The following is a 24,869-nucleotide window of genomic DNA, read 5'->3' as shown; positions in this document are numbered from 1 at the left end:
CAGTACTTTTTGAAATAAAAGCAAATTAAAATCATTGGCATGTTTTTCTTGTTTTTCTGAAAATTTTCTCAGCATAGGCTATAGCAAAAAGTACTAGCAGTGAAGGGGTTGAAAAGGCGGTCCTTAAATTCTGAAATAAATGCAATGTCACTCCTGACTTATGTCAGGAAGACTCACAGTAGACTTTTACTCCCTTGTTAATCTGGCGTCCACTGTCATCCAGTATTATCTTGATATGGACAGCATACAGATGTTTACAGAGAGAGGATTTAATCATACATCAAGAATTTGCAAGTCACTGTATACAGAGTTCATGACTAAATTTAGTGTGATTTTTGATGTTTTGTCAACTGTGGTACATATTTCCTTTGGTCATGTTGCAGAATGTCAGGCAGCTGTCTCACTGGGCTGAGCTTGATGTGGAGGGAGTTTGCAACCTGTTGGCTGCCTTGAAAGGTGTCACACATGATGTGCTTACTTCTTATACCCAGCGCATAAAAGAAAACAACATCAGTGGCCTTGTGCTTCAAAACTGTGACCTGAATGAACTACGGCCTGTGTTGGAGATGAGATTTGGTGACTGGCAACTGTTCAAGTCAGCAATCCTTTCTCTGCGAGAGTGGGATGGCTGCTTGCTCAGTGGGGACTCCTCCAAGGTTACCATCAATAATTCAGCCATGCAGTCCACTAGCGGCACATCGAGGGAGGAAATAAAGGACTTGATGACAGAGAGAGAACATGGAGACAAACCTATGCAGGGAAGAGTGATTGGACCCAAAGGTCGCCGCATGCGTCGCAATGACAGCATTGTGCAGCAGCTGAGCTATGAGGCAGCCATTTTACATGAAGCATTAGAAGAGTTTTCAGAGGAATCTGATGGCGATGAGGAGGTCATTAGTGCACAGGATCTTAAGCTGGATAACACAGTTCAGTCACCATTAACTGAAGATAAACGTCAGGGTGCTACTGTAGAGGTTGCCGATCTGAGCAGCATGATTACTGTTCTTGATGCACCCCAGGAAGGTGTTAGTCAGCAGATAGTTCAGCCTTCCTCCTTCCTTCTCCAGTCGTCATTTCCCTCCAGTGCCCATTTTCCTGAAGTTGCTGTGTCACCCACCACTGATCAGACGGAACATCACAGTGATTCACACAAGCATCATAACCCATTCTTCAAGACTTTGTCCACTGGCTTGGAAAAAATGGCTCGGCCATTCATCAGTTCATTTGATAATCAGCATAAAGAAAGCCTAAACCACAGCAGTGAGGAGGCAGCAGAATCAGGAATGGAAAAAATTACTCTGCTGCCAGCAGTGGCTGTACTGGAAAGTAAAGATGCAGCACTGAAGAAAACAGCTGCCCAGATGGCCTGGGATCGCACAGCATTCAGCCTGGATGCCAGCTCCAGTGTACAGGTCAGAGAAGTTCCAGTGTCCATCGAAATGACTCCAACACCATCCAGAGCAGTATTCTCTGTGGGAAGTCAAGAAAACTCACCTTCCCACCCCACCTTCAGAATGGAAAACGAGACTACAGACACTCTACTTTGTGACAGGATCATAGTGGAGACACCTGTTTTCTCCCCACTGCACTCACAGCAGACAGAGCCAGGACCTTGGCAGCAGCACTCTGAAGTACATCCCAATCTTTTGCAAAAGGATGGAAGACCAAGTCCTGACAAGGAATCTTTTGTTTGAAGAGCTACTGCACTGTCTGTTGTCATACTGATGTGGCTTATGTCTTAGTGGCTGCATTGTCTTTCATGTTTAAGTTTGATTTAAATTGATTTTGGTATTGATGTGCTTTCAGCACAAAGATTGCCTTAGCTGTGTTAATACATGTTAGTTTATATATAGTTTAAATAAGGTGAACAGAATTTTACATGATTCACCTTGACAAACAGAATCAGCCAACTGAGTCAGCAGATATTATAGTGATTAAAAGCAAACTTTCTTCTTGTGATTATGAAAATATTTACATGAATGATTGATTGGAAAAGAATTGTTTTAGGATGCTGAAAATGTACATTTCAGAGAAATCCAGATGTGGGACCAGGCAATTTTTTTGACATGTTGGGAAAAATGTCTTGACATATTATACCAAGTTGTATTCAGAACCTGAATGTGTACCACAAATTGTATTCTATGTATATTCTAGCCATGACAGACTGGATTGTATCACTGAGTATCTCTTATCAGCAGTTATTTGCTGAAATGTGTTGAAGTATCATATCACCATGAGCAGTCCATTGCTGAAACATGTCAAAGCGTTTGTTTTTCTGTTTCTTCGCAATAGATAAATTCAGGTTTTATTTATATTATTAAGTTGTCAGGATGGAACCATCACTCTGATTACTTCACTTGAAAGTAGTGAAAGTACTTTTGAGGAATAAGTGCATGTCATGGTGAACTATCATCACTGAATCATACAAGAACAATCATCAGAGATGGGCGCTTAGCATATTTATTACTGCAAGGACTGGGGATGAAAACACTCCTCTCTCATCTGTCCTGTCTTTCTTAGTTTTCTAAAGTTGTGTTACTGTTGTGTATTATAATCTTGAAATTGAGTCACACAGATGCCTCAAGTGATGAAAGGCTTGCATCTCAAGTATTGAGCTGCCACCAGTTTCAGTCACCAGAAAAGTGCCACAGATCCTGCAGAAAACCTTCCCAGTGACCTTCGGACGTGAAGAACCAGCCGTCCCATGTCATCTTGATTCTTGTATTTATGTGGTGATTGTCATCTGGAATCACATAAACATATACATTCATTCTAATATTACATATTGTGAAAAGATATTAAACAAAAGAATCAAACATATACATGTCAATCTCACCCTAGTTTTGTTGATGTTAATTTAATCAGTATGGACCAATTCTGTACATTGAACAGATGGAACACCTGTTTTGTGACTCTGACTTGGAAAGGACAGGTAAATGCTGATCTTAGGTTGCTTTATTTGTCATCATCAGTATTATGCAAAACGTTGCGGACAGATTGTTTTGGGGCTAGGGATCAAAGACCAAATAGATTCTGGAGTGATCTATAATTTTATTGAATTTTTGTCTACCAGAAAATAGGGCAAAAAATAGTGGGTTTGTGTGATATTTTAGAAACCATTGATGGATGTGGAGTCATTCCATATCTTAATCCAGATCCAAGAATTTGTTTCAGGAAAAAATAGCAAATTAGATAACTAGTCAGCATTGGGAAAGGCATGTGCAACATGGAGCATCCTCCAGTAGCATGCCCTCAGGGAGTGAAGAACAGAAATAGTCCTTAACATTCAAAGCCACAGGCAACATGCTTTAGCTCGTTCAACTGCTGATCGCTGTTCTCTGCCTGAGCCCGCCTAGCAGGTGGGTGAAGAAACCTGTTTACTAAACTGGTTTGTCAGCTCATTATTATGCATTAAACTGATAGGTATGGAAAGTAACTCAAACTTAACTTCCTTCTTCACTGGCACATGAAGTTTCACTCCAAAAATCGAGTAATTAGTGTCTGTTTTTTTCCTGTTTTCCGCATCGATATGGTAAAACATCAAAGGGTTACTGCATAGTAAGAGCTCGATGAAATTTTGATGGATTCTTGCAGGGAACTGGACCCAGATAATTATAAAAATTTTAATTATAATTCATCCGATAATGCTTGAGAAAGTGAAGGAGATAAAACTAGCATCCACTCTGGACAAAAGTGGCAGATATTTGAATCAAGAAGATCGCCCACGACCTTCAACTATGACAGAAGCTGACATTTTACTAGATCTGTTTTTGATTTTAAAGTTACAAGTAAACTATTGCATCCCTTGTCCTGAGACTTAGCAAAATTATATTTTAGTGGTCATTTGAAGTTTGGTAGTTGAACGGTGGTTATAAAATTGTGCCTGAAGTGAAGCACACACACCCCACCCCCACCCACCACACCCCCTTAGTTGTGTGTATGTTCAAAAACAAGTGTAAACCAGAGGCAAAATCTTCATGGATCATGTTTGATTTCTATAGATTCAAAAAGAACAGGTTACCAGAAGTTACATATATATGAGTCCAAGTCATATATTTGCTCACCATCTGAAAAGAGTTTGTTGAACCAAAAGTTGTTTGCTGGAAACAGAAAATTTCCTTCTAGAGCAGCACACATCAATTGTCATTTCATTGTTTTACAATTACAATGTATGAGGGATGTTCATTGAAGATTTCCCCTGACCCACTTCCCATAGACTGAGAGGAATGAAACTTGGCACAGATGATAGTCTTTCTCTGCATAGGTGCCACCTAGGGTGACACAATTCTCCCATCACTTTTTGCAGCTGTGAAGACCTTGCCTGTAGAAGTGTGCAGGTTGCTCCAGAAGCCACAACTTGACCTCCGAAATGAGCATTTCATCGTTGGGGAAGTGCTTGCCCTTCAAAATTACTTCATGGTTGGAAAGAGATGGAATCAGATGGTGTGAGGTCAGAAGATTTAGGGACTGAGAAAGGATTTCTTAGTCACAGGACTGTGCTTCCATCCCGGCAACAAGCAAGTTGTGAACCTGTGCATTGTCTTGCAGGAGGCAGATGCCTTTGGTCAGCATGCCATGTCTCTCAGTTTTGATGTCCTCCTGCATTTTCTGCAGCAATGAAGCATAGTATGTCCTGGTGATTGTGGTACCCTTTGCCAGGAAATCCATCATCACTACTCTGCACTGGTCCCAAAAGAGCATGACATTGCCTGCTGAGAGTTGGACATATACCTTCTTCCGAGGTCACGAGTCAAAATAACTCAACCTGCTTCTGGAAAGGTATGAACAACCAGGGATCCTCCAAAATGGCAGCCTCCACTTGCCAGATGGTGTCTTCATCAGTGACAGACTGGTTGCCCAGGAAAGGGGGCCATTTCCAACAATGTCCGATCACACTTGAACTGAGGATGCCAGTACTTGACTGACTACATCATGTAATGGGTTCATCTTATTGAACGTCTTTCCTGGTCTGTGGCGTCTCAAGTACAGAAATTTGGCTGCTCTGCATTCAACAGTCCCCCGTGGGGATGCCGGGGGCCTTTCAGTATAAATAGCATCCCCGCCTTCTGGAAATTCTTTGCTAGAAATTTCCTCTTTTCTGTCACTCTCTTTGTTTCTGCCTTTTTTTATCTTCACTGTTGTCTCCTTTTTCTGCTTTCCCAGACCATTCCCATTTCTTTTTTTAAGCAAGCCTTGACACTCTTTTTCTCTTTTCTGCAGTCTATGATGTACTATCTGTGTTATTTTGCTCTGGTGATTAGGTAGTGAGATGTAAACATTGGGATGGGCACTAGCTGCCCATTCTGAAGTGTTATTTGCCTATATGGCCTTTAGTATGTAATTTTTGTTTGGCTTTGAAGTATTGTTGTTTTTTGTTTTCCTTTTTTGCGATTTTTTGTAATCTGGGGATGATAAATTTAGCAGAATGGCTGGCGTCCTCAGCATGGCCTAGTCTTATTTGCCGTAAGGAGCTAAATGGTTGGGATACTGTGTCATGAACTGTGTTTTGTGGGTTTGTCTTAGTGTTTTTTTGTAAATGTGACAGTTTTATGTTGACGCGGTTGAGCATTTATATGGTTTGACAGTCCTGATATGGCCCTATGTGGTCGGCTGGACTATAAGCAACAAGAATAAGAATAAGTAGTGAAATTGTGAACCCTGGGATCGGCACAAGCTGTCCATTCTGCAGTGTTATTTGCCTGTATCATTTGGCCTTTTTTTATGTAAACGTTTTTTTCTCCTTTTTTATGATTTTTTATAATCTGGGGATAATGAACTAAGCGGAATGGCTGATGTCCGCAGCATGGCCTTTTCTTATTTGCCCAAAGGAGATAAATGGTTAGAATAATGTGTCATGAACTGTGTTTTTTAGGTTTACCTTAATGTGTTTTGTGTGTTTGTATGTGAGTTTTGTGTTTAACGCGGTTGGACATTTGTGTAGATGGACAGTCCTGATATGGCCCTGTGCAGTCGGCTGGACAATAAGCTATGAAAAAAGAAAAAAAAAGCTCATCCCTTCTTCCATCCCTACTGTCCTCTTTGGGGTAATTTTGTTCCACAAGAAACTAAGAGAAAGTTGCTTTTTGATCCTCACTTGTTTGTGGATTAGTTTTGTTCAGAGGCAGACACCTAGCCAGGCAAATTATTATACCAGCTGCTGTAGCGAAGTGGTTAGTGTCGCTTACTTATGGCTGAGAGGAAGTGGATTCATCTCCCAGGGGAGGTAGTTTTTTTTGGCCCACAGCCAGCTCCTACCTAGAGTTGAGTGTGCTATGGGCTTAAATGGGAAGATTTGGACCACACAGTTCAGTATGATCCACTTCACAGATGTCTTTGGATGTGTTGCTCAAATTTTCTGACCAACATCACAAGTGTCTGTATGTCTTGGGCCTTGTTAACACCTGTTATGACAGGAAGCGTAGAGTACAGCCTTGTCATGTTGCCCAAACCTAAAAAAAATGGACCTCCATAGCAATATTGCTATCCCCCTCCTCCTCCTCCATCATCTTTTTTTTTTTTTTTTTTAAGCTAAAATTCTGTGGCTTTCAATTTCACTCCCCCTCCACTTCAGGAGTTGCTATGTATTGGAGGACTTAGAATGAGTGGTGTGAAAGTAATGCCACTAAAATAATGCAAATGATTGGACAGAAAAAAAAGCCATGCATATTATGATGCCTTGATGTTATTTTAACAAAAAGTTAGCAGATTGTTGTCTCCACTGATTTTATTTTTCTCTCCATTCATTGCTTGCTTTTCTGTCTGTTGCAAAAAGCCTTATATGTGATGTATGTTGTTTAAAGTTCCAGTCTAATTTGTCATCTGTACTTTTCCCTTGTGCCTTAACTTTGTTTGGTCATTCATGAGTTCCTCACAGTTTTCAGTTGACATGCTATACAGTGTTGATAAGTTTCCTTCCCACACGTTCAGCATGAAAGGTACATGGAAGTAGGCAGTAGTGGAAGTTATTACAGCCTGGTTGGGTCATAATTTATCCAGGTAGTGAGACTGCTGAATAGAATTAAGAAATAAGAGAATGATATGATCCACATTGACCAAAAAAAAGTCTTTGTTGCTTCTTTGGATAATGTTTTTGCTGCTGTAATTTGTGGCCGTGGCTGTCATTGCGATGGGAAACATTTTGTAAAGTTCTGCATTGGGAATATGAATCATTGTATAATGGTAACAATGCTGATTATAATGGAAATTTATAGAGTGCCTTCCAACACTCAAGGCACTTTACAATTACTGCAAAAAGTAATACCAAAGAAACAATGATATGATGATAATGCAAAAAGAAATAACAAATAATGTATCACACACTAACACACACACACACACTCTCCTCTCTCTCTCTCTCTATCTATCTATCTATCTCCCTCTCTCTCTCTATCTATCTATCTCTCAAGTTTGAAACTTAAAGCTTCCATATGATTTTTCCCTGGTGAGAATAAAAGAATGGAAATAGTTGTTCTCAGCTTAATTAGGGGAAAGCAGCTCCAGAAAAGTATGTATTTTAATTGTGTTTGTTTATAATTACAACCTACCAACCAGTTACAAAGCAGCTACTGGCCATTGCCTGAGCAAGGTGCAAGTTCCTGTTACAGTTGTGAAAGGAAGAGTATTTTCAGAGGAAGTATCAAGAAGAAAACTAAGAAGGAAACAGCACCCTGGTATCTTGGGATTGTGCAGACCCTAATCATAACAGATTACCAAGTTTAAAGCCTGTGTTTGATCTGAAGCACTCTTACCTTTGCTTCTGATCAGGTGTGTTGTGCATACAAGATTTGTTCAAAGGGCATCAAGTTCTGCCTTTTAGTTTGGAGTTCTTCCACCAATCTTAAAGTCTCTTCCTTTATCCATGACAACTTGTGAGGATCTCAGCAACACTTTCATTTCTAGCAGTGGTTCTCAAAACATCATGCAGATTGAAACTAAAGAGTCATACATGCTTACTTGCTCTTGTCCTTTTTTTGGCAAGCATACACACGTGCTCTGGACATTTAGTTCCAAGTTGCTATTTGTTTATTCTATGAAATGGCAACTATATTTTTGGTTTAATTTAAAATTGGAATCATTTGCACATTATACAATAGTATCTGGTCCAGTTGTAAGTTAAGCCATCCCCTAACTATGTTGATATACAAGATAATGTTGTCATTTAGGTCAACCTGCCTTTTTTTTTAATAGTATGAGAGCATAGCACTATCTGATGAGTTGATAAACGAGAAAAAGATAATATGTAGAACCTGTGACTTACTACCTGTGTAAAACTTTCTTTATAGGAAATGAATTGCACGCTTTACAAAAGAAAGCAAGAGTCAGTCATGTGATGTAAGTCATTTTAAAAAGAAATTTCATTCTGTTGTCTCCAGTGCTTATTTGTCTTGTTGAAGTCTTAGGTTTCAGTGACCTAGATTATGTTTTCTCCAGTCTAGTTGAGATGGAGTGTTCTCCAACTATTGCCATGGACCTTTCAGTACTTGGATATCCATTTACTGTTCTTTTTAATGCCCATTTTTGGCTCTGTGAGGCCAGTTGGGCTTAAAGCAATGATGATGATTTTTGGTAATTTTTAGTGCCCTTCATGTTTTGCAATTGTAATCACTCTGGCATTCATACGTCACATGATGAATATAGTTTTATATGATGTATTTGTGGGGCTAATGTCTTCTTCCTTTTTAATCACCAGGAATATCTCTTGAATGAATACTGTACGTTTGGGGATATTGGTGTATTTTGGCTTGTGATAGACATTTGCCTTTTTTCCAGATGGGTTTGGGACAGTGTTCATGTCACGAGAAAAAAGTATCTGAATTGTGAAAGAAAGCTTGCAACAGCAATAACATGACACATTCTGCAGAACTTGTTTTATCTTCCAATCAAATCATTTTCCATAAGATGAAAATGTAATTATTATTCATTATTGCCCATATGTGCTTGCACATTTGTATACTTTTTATTTGTTTCTCTTGCTTCCCAAACAGAAATATATGTACAATCTTGTGTATTTTATATCAAAGCTTTTTTGCAGTCTATGGAGATCACCATTCAAGAATGTGGCATTTGTGGTGGACTGGTATGATAGGACTGCAATGATTTTTTTATGCATATATATTGTAGAATATTTCTGTATCAATTTGGAATCCATTCTGTTGCCTCCAGAAGCCGTCAGTCTAAGGAGAAAATCTTTGTTGCGTGAGTATCTAAAGATGGACTGGTACATGAAAAAGCACTAAAGAATTTTTTTTTTTCATAAACAGCTGTACTTTCTTTTCAGTTACACACTTGTATTTCAAATGCTTGTACATGAGTTTTATAAACATGTCTTTGAGGTGTCCTTTCATTGGAAATGTATTCTGATATCCTTTCATGAGAAATACTTTCACTGGAAAAGTAAAAGTTATACATTTAACATGCCTTTCTTTGGTGTGCTTGCACTCTGCCAGTTTATGTACATAGTTGAATCTCTCTTCCATTCTTCTTTACTTGAGTGTCTTATGGATGAGATTCTACCAATATAAATGTGTGTTTCCAGTACCCTCATGCTTGGAGCACTCATCACATCTCACCAAAGGATGATAAATCTGTTGCTCTGGTCCCAGTCTGCAAACCCATTCACAAAGGTAAATAAAAGGTACATTGGAACAAACCATGTGTTCTGTGTGGTTGTTCAGGAGTACATTGGAACAAACCATGTGTTCTGTGTGGCTTGTTCAGGATTAAAGAGGCTATGCCAGTCTTGAATAAAAGCTTATTTGTGTTTGCACATTTCTTCTGTCTTTGCTGCTGTGTGCACATGTCAGATGATCGGTATAAGGACAGGCCCAGCGCTTCTTTTTTGAGGAAGTGTCTGGGTTTGTTCCAATGTACCTTTTCTTTACCTGTGTGCTAGCTGAATTGATAGCGTAAGCAGTACTGACTTGAAGTTGGGGGGCAGGGAGGTTTTTTTTTTTATTATTTTTTTTATTTTTATTAAAGACATCACTGCAGTGCTGTTACTATTACTGATGATCGAAGATGCCTCCAAAGAAGAAATGGAAAGCAAACAAGAATCAGTTGTCATTGAAGTCCTTAATTGCGAAAAATACTGATCAAAGTATGTGTCTTGCGACTGTCGTGAACAACGAGAATGAAGGTGAGTGTCAATGCTGTAACTTCACGGGCAGGAAAAATAATGTCTAATAAAGCTGGTGAGAGGGGAAGGGGGTAGGGGGCGGCATTGAAATCATTTTAACTGGCACCAAATGATGTAAGGAACACTTAGATCTAGTTCGATAGACTGAACGAAAAAAATAAACAGAAGATACGGATTTGATTAGTGGCTGAACACACGAACATTGAAATTGTGCACTGTTCATGCGTCCCTCAAGCTGACAAAAAAGAAAAAAAAAAAGAAAAAAAAAGCCGGCGTCAGTATCAGTATCAGTAGCTCAAGGAGGCGTCACTGCGTTCGGACAAATCCATATACGCTACACCACATCTGCCAAGCAGATGCCTGCCCAGCAGCGTAACCCAACGCGCTTAGGCCTTGAGAAAAAAAAAAAAAATATATATATATATATATATATAAGCGTACATACATAAATAAATAAATAAATAATTATGATGAAAAAAAAAATGAAAAAAAAGAAAAAGAAAAAAAGTAGTAATGAAAATAATGATAATAATAATAATAATAATGAATAAATAATTAAATAAATAAGACAACAATGATGATAAATAAGCAAATAAATATAAAACATGAAGACACACATTCACACATACACCCACACATTCATAACAGATATGCCGCAAAAACGCAGTCTCATAGATATGAAAGCACAGTCAAATACATATAAACGTACATGAGCTCCAACACACACACACACACACACACCACAAATTTCCCTGCACCTCCTTTACCCCCTCCTCCACACACTCGGAGTTTCTAGTCTATGTATCGCAGCTTCCACGGCGCACACACACACGCACACACACACACACTCACACACACAGATGAATACTTACTTGTACAAGCACACACACACACGCCCATATCTCCCACCCCCAACCCCACACACATATATACAAAGATATATATATAATATATACGTTCCAATATCCTGATGCTCCCACAGTGTAGGCATGCATACACTCACATACCTCATCCTCTATCTCACCTCCTCCCTGCACCCCACCTCCCCCTCACACACACACACGCACACACACAACACACACACACACACACATGCACAGAACTCTCCTGACACTTGTGTACACTTACACTCTCACGCATGCACAAACGCACTCAAAAACACAGACCCACACATACACACAAACACACACATACACACACACACAGAGGCTGCCACTGATTTGCCGCAAGAGGGATGGGAAAAGATCTCTGATGCCAAGAATGTGGCGTCTAGTGTGTTGCTCAGTCTACTGTATTTGGAAAAGCCCACAGAGACTCTGTTCCGTTTTGAAGAAATTTGCGCAATGTTGGTTTGGAAATTATGCCGATATTTGTTTGATTTGCAAAGCATCGTGCTCTACCTTTCATGTTGGACTTACGGCCGCTCCCGCTCTCTGCTTTTATTTCTTTGAGGCGATCGATGGTGTGATGGCCTTGTACTTGTTCTTTTTGATATTCTTTGACTTTTCTGAGGATTTCCGATTTTCCTAGATGTAGGCCGCTCGTTGGTGTTGCGTTACCAGCAAGTCTGTCAGCTCGCTCATTTCCCTTAACTCCTGCATGTCCCGGGCAGTATGACCATGTGAGTTTTTTTTATCTGAAAGTTGCGCATTGCCTTATGCCACTCTGGGCTTCCCATTCCGTTTTCAATTTTCTGTATGAGGTTCATTGAGTCTGTTAGAATCATGGCATGTTGGTTTCCGGGCGTATGGATGGACGATAGCCACTGGAGGGCATGTGTCACAGCTTCAACTTCCATCGTTAGGCTGGAGGTTGTGACTTTGTAGGCAGCATTCTCTTCCCTAACTGTTTTTCCATTTTGTTTCACAGTGAATCCCCAACCGGATTGGGCTTTGGTGACTGAGCCATCTGTGTATATGATGATGTCCTCTTCTTTACTGTTTTCTTCTATGAGTAGCTTCACTTCCGCATCAGTTTTGCCCTCTGGCCATTCCCGACAATGTCTTCCTAGAGTGGGTGAAATGACTGTGTTGAATAGATGGTCAAGGTTTTCGGGGTTTTTCTCCCATTCTTTTGTTTCTTTCAGGTCTTGTAGTCGGCATACTAGCTGGATTGTGTCTTCTGCTTGCCCCATCCATGATCTTCCTCGCCCTAGACGGCTGCCTTTTGGTTCTTTGACTGCGTCATGCAGTGGGTTTTGAGGGTTTTCTAATGCTTTGAAGTAGGTCTTGACGTGTTCTAACTTGTTTCTGGCCTGCACTGAAGGAAGGTCAAGCAGGTATCGCATGGTTTCTGTGGGCGTGTCTTTTGTTGTTCCAAGGATCAGCCTCATAGCTTCATTTTGTACTCTTTCTATTTTTAGGAGGTTGGTTTGAGACGGTGTTGTTAGCCCAAGTCCGTAGTCGATCACACTGAGGACGAGTGATTGGTATAGCAGGAAGAGGTGGCGTTGTTCAATACCTTTGGTTGCCATTGCCTTTAAGACTGAAAGGCCTTTTTTGCATTTGAGAACAGTATTTTCCGTATGTTTTCTGAAGGTCAGCATCCTGTCGAAGTGTATTACTAGGTAACGTAGGCATTCAGTTTTCTCGATCTGAATCCCATCGAATGACACAGAAGGTGGTGCTTTGCTCGCGGTTCTGTTGTTCAGGGTGCACAGCAACGTTTGGGCTTTCGCTGGATTGATGGAAGATCCTGTGTCTTTGCACCATTGAGCAATATTGTTTAGTTGTTTCTGGACGGCTTTGGTTCTTTCCTGAGCATCTTTCGAAGTTTTGAAGACCAGGCCATCATCCGCAAGAGTAAGCACCCGAGCTATTCCATTGTTGTTTAAGTCTGCAAGGCCCTTCGTGTAGACATTGTAGAGGACAGGAGAGAGCGGAGACCCTTGTGGCAGTCCCATGGATAGTTTAGAAGGTGCAGACATCCAATCTCCGAGGCGTAGGACGACGGTTCTTTCCTGAAGCGCTGCTGCTATCCATCTTGTCAGTGTCAAACTTACTCCATACCTTAGTAGCAGCTCCATGAGGTGTGCAAACTGGACTTTATTGTAGGCATCTTCAAGGTCGATTGCTACTGCTAGTGTTTCTTCTTTCCTTTGAAATCCTTCATACACCTCATATGCAAAAGCAGCTGCATTTTCCCATGTGGACTTGCCTGTTCTGTAACCACCTTGATTTGAAGGGAGAATGTGCCTGTGTTCAAGATCCCTTGCAAGTTTCCTGGCTATCATGCGTTCCATGAGCTTTCCAGCGATGTTTTGCATGGTTAGGATCCGGTAGCCGCTTACCTGATGATGGTCCTTTCCTGGTTTTGGTATGGGTTTTAAGAAGCTGTGTGTCCAGTCCTCCGGCACATGTCCATTGTGGAAACTGTTTTGATATAGATTGCAAAGTTTGCTTCTGTCTTCTTCCGATAGTTCCTTGATGTCCGAGTAGCGAACTTTGTCTGGGCCAGGGGCAGATTCTTTCTTGCATTTAGCTATTGCTTCATTTAGATCATCTATTGTCAAGTCATCATCAGGTCCAGTCTGCATAAGGGTTTGGTTTAACTCCTCAACATATTTCTTTTTCTCATCTAAATTTCTTTGATCGCTCTGTTGTATGAAACGTTTGAGCAGGGCGGATCCTTTTTCTTCGTTTGTCTTAAGCTTGGTTCCGTCAGTGTCTACCATGTCTGGGGTTGTTGTTGTGCACGTTTTCCCTTCCATGCGACGATAAAATTGCCAGAACTCTGTCAATGTTGAGTCATAACTGAGTGCCTCGCAAAACTGTTTCCACTTGTCATTTTTGGCCTCTTGAGCAATGGTTTCAAACTGTTTAGTTTTTTCTTTCATTTTTGTTTCAATATCTTTGTCTGGAGATGGTTTTGTTCTTTCTTGTTGCCAAAGTTTGACAGCCGCATGTTTTTCTATCCAGGCAGCCGGCGTCAGTGGCTCGCAGTGCGATTCTTTCTTACCCGCTCACTGTTGGTTTTCACCAAGAGCGTGCACTGTGTGTGTGTGTGTGTGTGTGTGTGTGTATGTGTGTGTGTCACTGTGAGAGAGAGAGAGAGAATTTCAGATGCACTGTCTGCCTCTCGATGTTTTTAAATATTCATTTCGATTGAAACTAGGCTATCTTGTAACAAATGATTAATATACGAATCTGCTTCCTACCAACTCACTCTCTCTCACACACTCAGAGGCACTCACGCACACGCATGTTGTGTGTTTATGTGTGCGTGCACATGTCAACATTCACCATTCTAAATCAGATTTATTAATATTTAAAATGCGCACACACACTCCACACACACTCGCACACACAAAAAGTTGTGATGTGCCAAGACAGATGGAAGCTGTTCTTCTCCAAGCAGCTTCAGGGAAATGCCACATTCCAGAATCTCTTCGTAGGACATACAGTGCTGATATCGACTTTTCGGGACTAGAAACTCATTAAGAATGGTCCCAGATGCATTGAAAAAATCACCAACAACCCAGAGAGCCGACTCCATCATCAAAGCATTGTGCTCAGAAATGAGCAAGTCAGGCACAGTCTGGAGAATGTTGAGTGAGGTGGACACACTGCTGAAATTGTACCTAACCATCCCTGTCACCACTGCCACCGCTGAGAGGAGCTTCTCAGCACTCAAACGAGTGAAAACATAGCTTAGAACTTCCATGACCCAAAAACGGTTAAACCACTGCTTGATCATGCACGTTTTTAAGGAGAAAGTGGACAGTCTTGACTTGGCAGCAGTTGCCAGAGAGTTCGTTGGTGTGAATGAAAAGCGACAGAAATTCTTTGGCAAGGACAACTTCTTTTGCAAGGACAGCAAGGACCGATGAAGTCAAGAGGCGTGACCATTCGTTTGTTTTTCCGTGGTGTCCAGTCCGTCTGTTTATTCCTGGCTGACTGACCATCTATCTGTCTATGCAGTCAGAAATGACACATGGACCAATTAAGGATGTCACTGTCACTTCATTTTTGCCTGACAAGAAATATATGTTGAAAACGATTTCACCTTTTATGACAATGGTTTTAGTTCGAGCATGTACATAGTAATGTGGACGAAGTAAGTTTTAAATTAACATTAACATTAATTAGTCTGCCTTACCCCCACCCTCAAACTCTGGCCCCCCCAATGCAAATTTGCTTCCGTCGCCACTGTATAGTGCGCAGCTTCGTGTACGAGCTTTTCATGCAACACAGTATTTGAAGCCCAGAGGCAAGATTCTTATCACCCGATGACAAAATCAAAGCGCCCTATTCTCATGTATCTTGCTGAGCGAAACCACCTATAAGGGGACGGTTCAGTCAAACAACATCTGTTTTCATGCATATTGCTGTGTCAGACCAACCAGTCAGCAGACGGTTCAGTCAAACAATGGCCGTCGGTCGCTTAACAAAGTAAACAAAATAGCTGAAATCGTTAGGATAGCAGTTAGGGTTGTATTGTATTTGTTTGTGTGTGTGTTGTTGTTTTTTGTTTTTGTTTTGTTTTTGACGTGGCTTCATACAAAAGCATATTGTTTTTTCAAGCAAACAATTACCATTTTTGCCAGAAAATATTATTACATCCTAACTCGTTGACACATGCCTGCACAGAATGATTTACCACTTGTGGAGGAGTGGGCGGGGGAGGGCGGGGGGGGGGGGGGGGGGGCGAGGGGGGGACTTAATTAGATTTTTTTTCAACATTTTGTATTCAATGGTTTACAGATACAAATTTACATAATTTAGTGCATTAGAAAGTATAGTGTAAACACATAAGTTCTAAATACTGACAAGTCCACAACAGTATATTGTAAGCAGAACAATACACATTCCATAGCATAATTCCAGTGTAGCATTGTATTATTCAGTCTTGTACTAAACATGAATAAAGTGCCTATTTTTCCACAAATTTGTTATATTCCTTAGTTATGTTCAAGGCATACTTGTCTACTTCATATGCCTGTTTTAGGTCTTTGAGAACATTTGTAACGTTGGTTTTACTTTGTTGATTCTAGATTTATATACATAGAATTTAGTTGTCAAAAAAATATGTGAGATGCATCCATCAGTTTTCATTTTGTTATGTCCAAAAAGCACCAGTGTATCAGTTAGGTCAAGTCTGTCACAATGTAAACACTTATCTTTTGAATATCTTACAAAGTCTGTCCAAAAATGTTGTATATGGTTACTTTCTCATAGATAATGCAGAATTGTATCTTTTTTTTCCTTGCAAAAATTGCACATATTATCTGGGAGTGCTTCCATCTTCACCAGAACAGAATTTGTCACAAGAATACGATAATTAATTTTTATCTGGAACCATTTTAATTTTATCTCTTGGATTTTTCTCTTGTTGAAAAAAAAAAGTTCTTCATCAAGCTTGTTTTCAAAAATCAATCCCAATTTTTACAGGCATTTGGTTGTTCTGGTTTTCCCATTAATACTTCGTAATAATAAATATTATTTCGTTACTCTTGGAGCCTTTATCCTTGAAGGATATACTTTACAAAAGCTGATTCCATTGTGATCATTGTTTTCTAATGTAACGTTCTTTACTCTTAAAAAAAACAAACAACGTTTAACTGAATTAACTCAACTAAAGCATTCCAATACTGGGACTCGATTGTCAATTTTGTCTTGGAATTCATAAATATTCAATATTTTTCCATTCCCTTTCACAAGGTCTTTCGCATGATAATTTTTTTTTCTTACCCAGTCTTCAAAATGCAAGACTTTACCATCTATCTTACATTTGTTATTAAAAAAAAACCAAAGGTTCCATCAAAATATCTTGCTTATCATGTACATTAGTTTTGTCATAAAATTCTGAGCAATACGAAACACATCTTTCCAAAATGGGTTTATTTTGCGTCCTCCCAACTGTAAGCACTATTGGGCCATGTTCCTGTAACATTTCAACTTCTGGGCATTCTTTCAATAACATATTTTTCAATTTTGGACAACCATATGAGTTTTAAATATTTCATTAATGACAGGATATACGGGATACTTACACGCCCGTTTTGTATACTGTGCACTTACACTGATCTTTTAACTTTTTCTTTTTTTCTTTTTTTTTTATCCCATTCAAAACTAAAACAGATTTTTTGAAATTCTTGAATGCTGTTATCTTGTGGATCGGAAGCATAATACATAAGTAAACTGTTTTAGACAAGATTAATTGACTTAAGAACTGCTACTCTTCCTATAGGTGTAATTAATCTTTTTATCCATTGAACCTATCAATTATATTTAATTCTGTTATGCTACGCAAATCGTGAGTAAACCAAAGCTCCAGGATCAACTGTGGTGGATTCTTAAATTTGATAAGAAAGCTATATCACAATTACGCTTATTTCCCAGCCATACATTGCATGCTTTTTCATGATTTAATTTGAGTCCTGAAATTGATTCAATATCTTCTAGTTCTTTAAATAGTTCTCCATATGATTTTTTGTCAGTTCTAAAAAATAAAATAAAAATTAAAGGCTGATTTTACGTTCTATCTCAGAAATCGTAATCCCTTTTATTTTCTTATTTTGACGAATTTTGCAAGCCATTAACTCTGCGCACAAAATAAACAAATAGGGTGAGAGTGGGTCTCACTGTCTACAAGCTCGTTCAATTCGAATACTTGTAGATACTTTATCATTAACTAGTACTGAGGACTTTATATTGGTGTAGAACACTTCCACCAATCGACAAATATTATCACCAAAACCCAAGTGTTATAAAACTTTATGCATATATTTCAAACTATTTAGATTTTGATTTTTAATGATCATTATTCACAATTCTGGTCGCGAGAAGGCGCCTTATAAAGAGTCAAAGGCGAGAGCGTGTGAGGGAGGTTACACAAATGCGGAATGCAGCTCGCCAGAAAGCGTTTAGCGTGGTACAGTACATGCTGCCGCCCTGAAGCTGACCTTGTACCTCTGTGGCAGATAACAGATACCACACAGAAAGTAACACAGAAAGTAACACTGGAGAGGAGACACCAGACTACTATCTACCGCCTTCGCACAGAACACTGCGGCCTCCGAGCACACCTGAAGAGGATTGGAGTGGCAGCCACATCCCTATGTGATTGCGGCCAGGCTGACCAGACCCCATCCCATATTCTCCAAGACTGCCCCCTGTCTGTATGAGAAGATGCGGCAGCAGTCCTGGCCTGGGGGTGCTGACCTCAACACCAAGCTCTGGGGGGCGGTAGCCGATCTTCGCCGGACGTCCGAGTTTGTGGCATCCCTCAGCTTTCGACCCTGACTGCATAGCTGTTGAACGCAAAAGAAAGAAAGAAGAAAGTGATAGAATTCTTTTGGGTCAAAAGGAAACAAACATTTTTGATTTCATGTATTTTATACCAAATTGGTAGAACTTAGGACACAAATTTGCTTTTATGAATGTTTCCAATTTCTTACCAGTCGTGACATTTCATAAAGAATTAAATGAATTTTATACCAACTGCAAAGGTGAATTTACGAAGGCAGCTCGGGATCATTTAGTTCTTAGGTACAATTTTGTTGACATTTCATTCGGATGAGACGATAAACCGAAGTCCCGTGTGCAGCATGCACTTAGCGCACGTAGAAGAACCCACGACAAAAGGAAAAAACAAATAAAACTGCACGTAGGAAAAAATACCAAAAAATGGGTGGCGCTGTAGTGTAGCGACACGCTCTCCCTGGGGAGAGCAGCCCGGCCGTATTTCACACAGAGAAATCTGTTGTGACGAAAAAGAGAAATACAATACAATTCACAAGAAATACTTCATGCTTTGCTGTTTAATGTGTAGAATATGAATATATTGATACGTGTTCGCCAGGTTTGTTTGCATGAACATTGTCGGAGCACTGTCCAGACAATTAATTCAGAAAGTATGGAAGACAGATGATGCCAAAATTGACTATTATGTCTTGATGTGAAAAGAACGGTACGGTTTACATACTTTTTTTTGGTAATGAACCAGTATTTGGAAATGTGACTCATGAACATGACGCAGTAGACGTCAATTTAGCGTGGGAAAGAGAATGCATCTGGCTGGAGTATGAAGGTAGCAAAATGAAGTGCATCAGATAGTCAAGAGCAAAGACTGCCTGGAAGATGAAAATATTCCTGATGACCTTTCTTAAGCCCTTATATACTTTGACAATGCCTTGAACGCGAACAGCTTAGAGCCTGCGAGTGCAAAAGAAGTCCAGGACATATAGTCCACAAGGCCAAGGGGGTTACCATCGGTAAAATCTTGAACTGCCTACACTTGCTCAGCAAACAATGACTAGTGACGAAAACATCGATCACCCTACAACCATTCAAGGACACATGTAAAATCGAAAATCTGAATTGTTTAAAGCCATTGACAATGGATAGGCGATTCATCACAAACATTTAGCAGGTATCTGCCAAATGGATTAATTACGTCATCCTTTGATAACCTCGCATTGTAACCAGCGTCGTCATCAACACATTCATTCGTATTGTCCATGTCATATATGCCATCAATGGGATCACTGGATATACATGGATTCCTGGAAGCGGTTCGTGAATTAAGGTTGCCACACACAATAATGGGTACCTCACCATAACGACTATTAATATCCAGCATACAGTCATTAAGCATCGTTACACCGTTATACATATCAGTATCTTCGTAAAATTTTGACTTTTCAGGTGGCAAGTGATGGTCTCCCGTCGGTCCGACGGATGAGTAGGCAGGCAGGCTTATCTGTCGGTGTGTGTCCTCATATGGGAGAAGAGGCCGATTCTGGTTGTTTTGATCTTTCTTCTCTTCCATAATATTGCTGCGCTGACTTCAGAGTCGACACGAACCTTTGTTTACTTATTTATTTTTGTTTATTTATTTATTTATTTATTTTAACCACCTCAACTGATTGAAGTGCAGACTGGAAGAAGGCGGAGGTGTGGAAAGGAAACCCTCCTCTATACTTCATCTGTAACGATGAATCAAGAAAACTCCACCAACATGTTACAGCCTTGTGAAGTATTCTGTGATTGAAATGGGATCTTATAGCAGCATATTCATCAACCCCAATCGAAATGGAAAAGAAAATGTCAACAAATCTGAGGCACGAAAAGTGGGTGTAAGTAACTGGCTTTCGACACGATCGACTGTTCACGTTTATATTTGATTGCTTTCTAAACGTGCAACCATTAATTATTTTATGCTACAATCCCCGAAGGAAAGAACGCTGGCGACTTCCCTTCAACAGTCATATTCACTTTGCCAGATTTATTGACTTATTATTGCGTGCCAATCATGAGCAAGAAAAATGCTGTTTTCTTCCAAATGCGGCCATCTTGGAAAAGCTATAGGATGTATAAAATCAGTCCCTTTTCTACATACATTCCACACCATGACAGCTATATGATGTAAAACAGCCCTCCCCCCTCTTAATCCAGTCCATGGTAACTATATATAGGATGTACGTATAAGTTCTATCGACCTCCCTTAATCCAGCCCATAGGAACTATAGAATACAAAATAGGCCTACCCTCCAAGGTAACTATTAGATTGATCGGATGATCAATGTTTTATTTTCACAACGAATGAATATAGATCAGGTCTGTATGTACTGGATTTTAATCAGGTTTGTACTTATTTGTTTCTGACCACTTCATGTTCAGACACATTGCCGTGTCACAAAATGGCGCCGAAATTTTGGATGTTTTTAATAATTTTCAATACATTTAAGACACAAGAACAAACTATATTCTCACAAAATTGTTGCAGACATTTCTCTAATGAATTGCAATCCTGATAACATGTAAAACATTTGAATAATCATTGTAAACACGTTTATGTTGAATCAGACTGAGAGATCCCCATTTCCAACAAAGTTCTGGAGACTGACCCACTTTCATCTTCCATGCAGTCTTTGCTCTTCATTACTATCTGATGCTCTTCATTTTGCCACCTTCATACTCCAGCCAGATACATTTTCTTTCCCACGCTAAACTGACGTGTCTACTGCGCCAGGGTTCGTGAGTCACATTTGCAAATACCGCTTCATTTCCAAAGAAAAATATATATTTAATACCGTTCTTTTTACATCAAGACATGATGTTGGTTGATTTTGCCATCATATGCCTTCCATGCTTTCTGAATTAATTGTCTGGACAGTGCTCCGACAATGTTCAGTGAAACAAATCTAGTTAGCACGTATTTAGATATCCATACACTACACGTTAATAAGCAGAGTATGAAGTATTTCCAAGTTGTGCATTCAGTTGCGTAAAATGTCAACATTATTGTTCTTACGAACAAAATGATCCTGTGCTGCCTTCGTAAATTCACCTTTGCAGGCGGTATAATACCGATTTCATTCTTTATAAAATGTCATGACTGGTAAGAAACTGTAAAACATTCTTAAAAGCAAATATGCGTTTTCTACCAATTTAGTATATAATTGACCCCAAATAGTTCTCTTATTTTCTGTTCGGTATCTGTCATCTGCCGCAGTGACCTACTAACGGAGGTATAGGACAGCTCAGCGCGGCAGCAGTCAGCCACAAGTACTGTACCGCGCTAAACGCTTTCCTCTGGCGACCCCTTATACCGCGCTTGCGTAACCCTGGCTTGCTCTTGCCTTGCGGATCTTTGTAAGGTGCTCTCTGACCTGCGGCCAAAAGTGTGACAAATAATTAATAAAAACCAAAATCTAATTGTTCCCGCCCACCTACAGCGGTCAACTTTATATCAATGTGATCAGTATGATTTATTCTATTTTATCGTGAAAAGAACGGTTTTGTTGCACACATTTCGACCATTAATTTTTTTTGTATCTGCCCTGGACTATGTGATGTCTGCCGCAATCTCCGTGCTGAAGTAGTATAGCTGTCGGCGTGTTTGAAACGTGCCAGTGAGATACTTGTACAAACTGGCTGAGGATTGTGTCCACAGGGCACTGGCCTTGACACTGCACTTGATTTATTTGCTCATATGTATTGAGGGATGTGTTTTTCGTATGTGTCCATAAAACTGGGTACAATGAGAAAATAGGGGGGGAGAGAGAAGAGGGACGAGGAAGAGGAAAGACAAACCACGAATGTAACAATTTTTGTTTTTTTTTGTTTTGTTTGTCTGTTTTGTGTGTGTGTGGGTTTTTTTGTTTTTTTTCGTTTTTTTTTAGGGGGGAGGGGAGTTGGATTTGTGTGTGTGTGTGTGTGTGTGTGTGTGTGTGTGTGTGTGTGTGTGTGTGTGTGTGCGCGCGCGCGCGCGTATGTCTGTTGTTGTTTTTTTATGTATAAAACAATACTGTGTTGTTGTTTTTCTTATTTATAGTTTAAATAATACGTAAGAACTAATTAAAAAAAAAATCATCGTATGTCTGTATGTCTAAAATAATGTTAAACTTGAACAAAGATATCTGTTTATACATACATATATATATATATATATATATATATATATATATATATATATATATATATATATATATATATATATATATATATATATATATACATACTGTTAAAAAAAATCGGACAGCCTCACTGACACCAGCCCAGGAAAACACCAGGGCATACCAGGCAAAGATTCACCACACACACACACACACACTGTCTGGCTCAGTCTGCGACTAATTGAAGCCATTATTGTTGGTGGCTTAGCACTTTTGGTCTGTGGTGTCCTAATATAAGCACGTTCACTGAATCAGAACAGGCGCTTCTGAACACTGACCATCAAGGTGACTCACTGAGCAGCAGTGCCGGGTCTCCTCTTGTGTGTGACCTCCTGGTGACCTAACATCGATGGTTCCCTGTGGACTGCCGACACCGTGACTGTGACAGAGGAGCCATGTTTGGGGAACTCGGAATGAGCGGCTTAATTGGGACTAATGTCCGTCACTGGAGAACAAAAAAACAAACAAAAAAACAACAACAACAAAAACCGGCAGAAAGAAAACGTTTTAGACAACAACAACAACAACAGGGGGGAAAAAACCCAACCAACCCACTGACTAAAAGAGAGAGAGAGAGAGAGAGAGAGAGACCGAGAGAGATTAAAAAGATCAAAGGCAGTGCATTAATCAGAATTCTATTCAAAACGGGGGTGTAAATGTTCCACAAATCCATCGTTTATAAATCCCTTAAACTCGTATGGTGTAATCAGTTACTTACTGATTTAGTCCTAAATGGGGGAAAAAAAAAAAAAAACATTGTTAAAAGAAAATGCTACGGGAATATGACCCAAGCACTGGAAGTTGGAGGACGAAGGAATTTAGGATTTTAAAGTGGGATGGAATGAACAGTAATGTCGCATTACTGGAGTTGAATTTGGATGCTAAAGAGCGATTATACTTAACCCTTTTATTATTAAGTTATTTTTGACACCGTTGATGTACATGATGAGCAATATATAAATGGACTGATGGCAGGATGACGAGAGAACGACAGACGTGCACTTGTGGAACTCGCACAAACTGTTGAGTGTAATTGTGGAGTGTATCCGAGTTGTCGAATCGCCGCTAAACATGGAGTCCGGAGGAACACCAAGTTCGAGACCTTCACAGACAACACAAGGCTCTCCATACATCGATCCTGTGAGCGGCAACCCTCATCTACCCCAGGTATTTATTTTCTCCTTCTGTTTTAATAGACCCTTATTGTCAGCTGTCTGACGGTACACCAGATTTTGTTTGTTTCATACTCCCAAGGTCACTATAACACTGTATAACATTAACAGCGATATATTTTTGTTTGTTAGCACCCTTCGTACTGAAGATTGATATTAGAATGATGTAATGAGAAATAGGGTAGGTCGGCCCGATTGCGAACAGCGTGTAAAACATTTTTGCGAACTGTTCGTGTACCGCCCCACTTCAAGTTCAAAGCGTTCTCACCACACACGTTTCACAATTTATTTCAACGTCTTAGCACATACAAAGATGAATTCTATGATTATAAACACAACCTACCATAATTTACAAGAACACTGGATGCCTCATTCACCAATAGTCAGCTAGATGACTGTCACTTTGCAGGTGTCACAGCCGTGTCACCTGTCAACCAACACGTCACTGCTTGGCGTATTTGTTGGTTTCCTTCGCCACACACTGAAAACAATATGCAGGCACAAAATAAAAAAGTAATCCAATGGCTTTGCGTTCAGCAGAGGAGTATGATTTGGCAGTGCAAATTTCAGTGTTTGTGCTGTTGCACTTCCCTGCGTGGTCTGCAACTATGTTAGTGGTATGTTATCTTCAGGATCACTTTCTGTTTCTTTCATCTTCGTCTTCATCTACATCTGTTTCAGTCAGATGCGGTTTTTTCTTCTCTGCCATACTCCACAAGTTGACGTACAATAACCTCAACATCTTTCTTCATGTAATCCTCCCATATTTTGTTTTCAATACTTGCCATTTGCAGACCCATTTTCAGCTCCAAGAAAGCATGTGAATGAAATGGCAAGATGATGGGACATTTCTTATGAACGGGGGTCTGTTTAGTGTAGTAGTACCATTCTTTCATTGGTTTATCCTGACTTTCGTGGGAATCTTCAGTCATGGTGTGTGTGAACAAGGATGTGGTCAGTGTGATGGAAATTCCCCACCATGCCGGCCTCCCAGGGGGAGGGGGTTTCCACTCAGCAGGCTGAAAGTCAATAGACCGCTTATTTCTCCAGCCATCATATTTTGGTTGACTTCCATGTGATGTCACAGGTTTTACCCCAGGGACCTATTTTAACTGCTGTTTTGTGCACTGATGAAATATTACCATTAGTAGATGTTGTAACT

The 24,869-nt window shown here is 39.9% G+C and overlaps 3 protein-coding genes across 8 annotated transcripts in view; 2 read left to right on the top strand and 1 right to left on the bottom strand.

Moving 5' to 3' along the window:
* LOC143283807 (uncharacterized) overlaps positions 1-9,771 on the top strand; it is a 68,208-nt gene extending 58,437 nt beyond the window's left edge. The window contains exon 5 of the mRNA XM_076590178.1: positions 384-9,771. Within this exon, the coding sequence (XP_076446293.1) occupies positions 384-1,694 (1,311 nt within the window). The 3' untranslated portion in view covers positions 1,695-9,771. The remainder of the gene's footprint in view (positions 1-383) is intronic.
* Positions 2,610-24,176, bottom strand: LOC143283914 (uncharacterized). 4 transcript variants are annotated; one of them, XM_076590334.1, is made up of 4 exons: positions 24,051-24,176; positions 22,814-22,914; positions 18,162-18,386; positions 2,610-2,743 (listed from the first exon to the last, which is right to left on the bottom strand). In XM_076590334.1, the coding sequence occupies exons 3-4, from the start codon at positions 18,382-18,384 to the stop codon at positions 2,628-2,630; spliced, it is 339 nt and encodes a 112-aa protein (XP_076446449.1). In that variant the 5' UTR covers positions 18,385-18,386; positions 22,814-22,914; positions 24,051-24,176; the 3' UTR covers positions 2,610-2,627. The 4 variants fall into 4 exon arrangements, with proteins under 4 accessions (XP_076446449.1, XP_076446447.1, XP_076446450.1 ...); XM_076590332.1 differs by having other exon boundaries at positions 22,814-22,980; positions 24,051-24,175; XM_076590335.1 differs by having other exon boundaries at positions 22,830-22,980; positions 24,051-24,175.
* The window catches only part of LOC143283913 (OCIA domain-containing protein 1-like), a 152,104-nt gene continuing 136,735 nt past the window's right edge, over positions 9,501-24,869 (top strand). For all 3 annotated transcript variants that reach the window (XM_076590331.1, XM_076590330.1, XM_076590329.1), the window contains exons 1-2: positions 9,501-9,623; positions 23,511-23,702. In XM_076590331.1, the coding sequence (XP_076446446.1) occupies positions 9,522-9,623; positions 23,511-23,702 (294 nt within the window). In that variant the 5' untranslated portion in view covers positions 9,501-9,521. The remainder of the gene's footprint in view (positions 9,624-23,510; positions 23,703-24,869) is intronic.

This window comes from Babylonia areolata, chromosome 7 (genome assembly GCF_041734735.1).
Source record: "Babylonia areolata isolate BAREFJ2019XMU chromosome 7, ASM4173473v1, whole genome shotgun sequence".
Taxonomy (NCBI): Eukaryota; Metazoa; Mollusca; class Gastropoda; order Neogastropoda; family Buccinidae; genus Babylonia; species Babylonia areolata.
The sequence above is the reverse complement of the archived record's forward strand: the minus strand, read 5'-3'. Positions and strand labels throughout refer to the sequence as shown.

What these genes read in the sequence shown, in the direction of transcription:
- LOC143283914 (XM_076590334.1), bottom strand. Translation starts at nt 18,384, where the DNA reads ATGCAGTCAGGGTCGAAAGCTGAGGGATGCCACAAACTCGGACGTCCG. An exon ending in GCCACTCCAATCCTCTTCAG is followed by an intron (nt 2,744 to 18,161) that starts GTGTGCTCGGAG and finishes ATGTGATTCCAG; the next exon opens with ATGACAATCACCACATAAAT.